Below are 5660 nucleotides of genomic sequence, written 5' to 3' on the forward strand. Positions count from 1 at the left end.
ATTGGGCATGAGCCTGGGGCTGCTTCTCAGTCATGGGTATGCTGGTGTCACCCTAGGACAGGTGTGGAGACTGCAGCAGAGTGGCAGCAAGCCTCACTTTGTGCAGTACTACATCACTTGGGGGATGTTGGACTGCCGATTTTAGCCTGATTCCCCCCGCACCCTACTCCCCCACCCCCCACTTCCAGGGACCCCACCAGTGCACAAATCCATGTACCGGGCCTTTAGTGATTAATAAAAAACTTTCTCTTCCTTCAGTCTCTGCTGATCCCTTTGTCAGACTCAGCCCACCTGCACCCAGGTGCCTGAAATAAATGTTTTTGATACATTATGGCCTCATGTCATAGATGCTCCCCCGGTCCACTCTGAACCTTTCACTTAGAGGCTACTCATTACATTATGCTAGGGTAGTTAGACATCAGAGAGCAGAAGCAAATGTGGCCAACAAAAATGCCTCCTGAAAATGTCTAATATAGAGGAAGAGAAAAAAATCAAAAGAAACAAAGTAGTAAACTAGAATATAATGTTTTTTACAAGGTTTTGGTTTTTGTGTAGAGCACTGCTCTTCTCACACTCCACCTTTAGTGGGTTAAAGAACACATTGGTTGAATTGTCTGTCTTCAAAACACAAACTGGCAAGAAAAACAAATATTTTCCTAAACCTAACACCATTAGAGTAGACTCTTCCTTACATGGCTCCACCTCCACTTCAGCCTCCTGCCTGCCCGTCCAACTCAGCCCAGCACAAGATGGAGATTTTTTTCACTCATTTCCCACCACCACTACATACTTATGATTAAATGAAATGTAAAAATCGAATCATCTTCTTATATATGGCAATCTATTTTCTATCTATAGTAGTTACATATCCAGTCATGTACATACGGCAAAGATTGTAGACTTGATAGTGGTTTCGATGCTTGGTATCCAGGAACCGCACAACTTCCTAAGAAAGATGGACACCTATCTTACATATATACACATGACACTAACAAAAACCATTTTCTAGGAATAACCTAAAATGGTTATTACCTTTTATTCATTGGTCTCTCACTTAGCACCTTTTAGGGGAGTCAGGAAATATGAGGTTATGTACATTCCAAGTCATATCTAACCCACTGATGGTTTTCAAATAACCCACGAAGTTGTACTTAGCCACTCTAATTGGCCTATACTATAAATAGACATTGCTTAAGCTACCCGAAAAAGAAATTAGATGATAAATTAACTTTAAGTAAATTTGTTCCAAATCATTAATTCACAGTAATATGTGGTTTTTATCTAGATCTACTTCTGAATTGACACATCTTTTAGGTAATTATCTGGTTATTACAATCTACCTAAGCACTATTTAAATAAATAAATGCAAAGAAAACATATGGTATGATTTCTTGTATATGAATGATAGAAAAAAATGAACATATTGTATCAACTTTTAGGTAAGTGGTGGCAATATGGAGACTTTTTGTCTTCTCTGTGTTTTCTTATTTTCTAAAATGAATATATGTGCATATGTGTACATGTATATACACATGCAATGTGCATATATGTATAACTTTTAAAATAAGAAATAAGTAGTGATTTTAAAAATATTTTTTAAATTTATTTCAGAGAGGAAGGGAGAAGGAAAGAGAGATAGAAACATCAATGATGAGAAAGAATCATTCATCATCTTCCTTCTCCTACTGGGGACTGAGCCCACAACCTGGGCATGTGCCCTGACCATAATCAAACTGTGACCTCCAGGTTCATAGGCCACCACTGAGCCATGCTGGCTGGGCAGTAGTGATTATTTTTAAAATACAGTTACTTTACCACACTAATATATTTCAGCAAATTTATCCATCTGAAACACACACACACAAACATGCAAATCTCTGTACAACAAAAATTATTATTAAAAAGTTCAAAAATTGATTAGTATAGTACCCTCAGAACAATATTTATTGGATTAGTATTGAGAAAAATAAAATTAGCATCAAAGTGATGAATTTGTTAATTGGTTAATCCCTGTCAAATAAAAAAGATAAACATTCTGAGCCTGCATAGTACTGGGTTAGGGAGATAAACGGTCTTATTTACATAAAAAATTCATAGGATCCCAGGTAGATCGAGGAATGAAATATAAAACCCCACAAATATCTCTAAGAAATTTAAGTGAACATTAGTCAATTTTTGGATGAGAAAGAACTATGTGTTAAATCAATGAAAAATCAACAGATTTAAGTTTGTGTTCATAAAAATCTGAAATTTCTGTTTTAAAAATGCCTCAGTATAACAAACAAAGAATAGGGGAGAGAATTTCTCAGTAAAATTGAGTGACTGGGGATTATGCCTAATATAATCTGTAAATTAGTGATACTAATATAAACTAACTCTTTAACAATAATTTAACTTGTAAGCCCTCATCTTATAGTTAAATGGGCCAAAGACATAAATAAATTCACAAAAAATAAAATTCACTGGCTTAGAACCTACATAAAGAAATATTCACCCTCATCAATATAGAAGTCAAAGCAAAAATGAAATGCCACTTTCACCCATGAAATCAGCCCTTTCCTTTTTAATGAGAAAATCCAATGCTGGCAAATATGGCATGAAAATAAAACCTTTGATTTATTGCTGATAAGAGTCCATTGGATTTGGCAATATATACTATAATATATATACTAAAATATTCATACTCTTTAACCTGATAATTTCACCTGTAGGAATCTATCCTTGTGCCTTTGTGTCTTCCCTGCTTTGTTATTGATAACAGTAACACCTAAATATCCAACATTAGAGGTTAATTACAGCACTAATGAAATATACAACTATTAGAATACTCTCCTGAAACCTTCATTTTCTCAACAAGTAAATATTTCACAGTGGTTAATTTATGTGCAGCCTTCTTTAGTATATCATCATATAAGGATAGTGAGTATTTACTTTTTAATGGGAAAATTAATGTACCTAGATGTTTAAAGTTCAGGGACATTTAAAATCATCTTCATACTGCTCTAAATGTCTGAAAAATAATCTTACTGATTTCATTTTTTCCCATGAGTCCATCCTTGTATCAATATGTAGACAATTTACTGCTGTGTTTGCTGGTCTAAGTAGTTTACCGAAGACTCCAAATACCTCTAACCCAAACGAGCTGAACAGAGACATACATATAACACCTAGAGAAAACTTAAACTTTGCCAAGGAACTACATTTTGGGGGTCACAAACTGTCACTAGACCAGCCGTGGGCAAACTATGGCCCATGGGCCAGATCCAGCCCATTTGAAATGAATAAAACTAAAAAAAAAAAGACCGTACCCTTTTATGTAATGATGTTTACTTTGAATTTATATTAGTTCACACAAACACTCCATCCATGCTTTTGTTCCAGCCCTCCGGTCCATTTAAGAACCCATTGTGGCCCTCAAGTCAAAAAGTTTGCCCACCCCTGCACTAGACAGTTTCTGTCCTTGGCCAGAATAAAGAATATTCAATTGTACCACTCATGAAATTCTACCATTTGCTCTGCATTTTGCTATTCAATGTTGTTCAAAATATAACCCTACAACTTTATTTCCTCTTAAGAATAAAGGGGAACCACCTGACTGCTTAGCATTCTATCAGGAGTGAAGTATGGCCAGATCTGAATCTTGCACACTGTAGTCAACCTTAACTTAAAATAGCTTGTAGATGGCTCTTATCTTAAAAATGACAAAGGTATTCTCTTTCCAGGATATCCTATCTAATAATAGACAAATATGGCAATTAACCATACCTCTGACACGCTTCCCATTAGCTAATCAGGGCGATACGCAAATTAACTGCCAACCAAGATGGCAGGCGGCATCCAGGCTTGCTTGCTCCAGTGAAGGAGGAAGCCAAGGTCCCCCGCCTGCCACTACTGGGCTCTGAGCTTGCACTCTAAGAAATAATGTTGCAAGTATAGAAGCTAAACAAGTCCCATGCTTTCAGCCAGCTGGCCGAGCTGCAGGTGCAACAGAGTTTCAATTATAGAAGCCAAACAAACCAAGATCCCTGCTTTCAGCAGCCAAGGTCTCAGAGCTGGAGCCAAGCCTCAGAGCTAAAGCTGGCTCTCAGTTCCAGTGACAGCCATAGAAGGTAAATAAATCCCAGAATAAAAAAAAGAAAAAAAGGAGCTGTTGGGAGCTTCAGTCACTTGCCAGCCTGAAAACGGCCCTCAGCCCCTCACCCAGACTGGCCAGGCACCCCAGTGGGGACGCCCACCCTGAAAGGAACCAGCTGCAAACAGCCATCATCCCCTCATCCAGGCTGGCCAGGCACCCCAGTGGGGACCCCCACCCAATCCAGGACACCCTTAAGGGTAAACCAGCCAGTCCCCACCCATGCACCAGGCCTCTATCCAATATAGTAAAAGGGTAATATGCCTCCCAGCACCGGGATCAGCAGAGCAACGATGCCTCCCAGCACCGGGACCAGTGGAGCAACAAGACCTCCTAGTACTGGGATCAGCTGAGCAGTGAAGCCTCACTGCCCCTGTGTCAAGCGGAGCCGCGAGGCCTCCTGGCCCCTGGAGCAGCGTGACAGGGGGCAGTGCCCAAACCCCTGATCACCCTGCGGCTCTGTGTGTGACGATGGCGGGGCCACAACCTCCCTATCCACCCTGCTCTGTTCGTGACAAGGGAAGGGGCCCCAACCCCCTGATCAGCCCTGCTCTGTGTGTGACAGGGTGGAGCCGCAACCTCCTCATTGGCCCTGCCCTGAGTGTGACGGGGGGAGCTCCCCAACCCCCTGATCGGCCCTGCTCTATGTGTGACGGGGTACGGAGCCCCAACCCCCCTGATGTGCCCTGTTCTGTGCATGACGGAAGGAGCCCCACCCCCCCTGATGGGCCCTGCTCTGTGTGTGACAGGGGGCAGCGCCCCAACCCCCAGATTGGCCCTGCTCTGTACGTGACAGGGGGCAGCGCCCCAACTCCCCAATCAGCCCTGCTCTGAGCCTGACCAGGGGCTGCACCTAGGGATTGGGCCTGCCCTCTGCCACCTGGGAGCAGGCCTAAGCCAGCAGGTTGTTATCTCCTGAGGGGTCCCAGACTGTGAGAGGGCACAAGTGGGGATGAGGGACACCCCCACCCCTGCCAGGGCACAAATTTTTGTGCACCGGGCCTCTAGTATTGTTATAATTGAACATGCAACCACTGAAGCCTAAGTTCTATTGCCTAATACTCAGTCTGCCTAGATAGCTGAACTAATACCTCAAACTTGAGCCTGCACTTTGGCAAATGATAAGAATAAATATGAATATGAATAGTAGATATACCTGTGGGGGTGATTTATGACTTATGGATTTTATGAAAGCAGATGATTATCTCTTCAGAGATGCTGATTAAAAATGGTAAAGGGATCATCCTAAAGACATAGGGCAAGAAAATGTGACCCAGGAGAAACTAAGATGGCGGCATAGATAAACACCGGGAAATTGCTGCCTCTCACAACAATTGAATAATACCTCAGAAACACAATACGGACATCATCCAGAACCACAAGAAGGCTGGCTGACTGTAAATTCTACAACTAGAAGGAAAGAAAAGCACACTGAGAACCAGAGGAGCTGCAGAAGTAAAGCGCAGAGGTAGGGGGCTCGTGCGCGGAAAGGGGCTGGCACCTGAGGACGCGGCTGTCTTTTTGAATC

General features: G+C 41.8%; 1 protein-coding gene across 1 annotated transcript in view; it reads right to left on the reverse strand.

Moving 5' to 3' along the window:
• The window catches only part of LOC102751642 (phosphatidylinositol 3,4,5-trisphosphate 3-phosphatase TPTE2), a 69296-nt gene that overhangs the window by 41968 nt on the left and 21668 nt on the right, over window positions 1-5660 (reverse strand). Inside the window, exon 6 of the mRNA XM_015561379.1 lies at window positions 886-946. Within this exon, the coding sequence (XP_015416865.1) occupies window positions 886-946 (61 nt within the window). The remainder of the gene's footprint in view (window positions 1-885; window positions 947-5660) is intronic.

This window comes from Myotis davidii, unplaced genomic scaffold, assembly GCF_000327345.1.
Source record: "Myotis davidii unplaced genomic scaffold, ASM32734v1 scaffold310, whole genome shotgun sequence".
Classification (NCBI taxonomy): Eukaryota; Metazoa; Chordata; class Mammalia; order Chiroptera; family Vespertilionidae; genus Myotis; species Myotis davidii.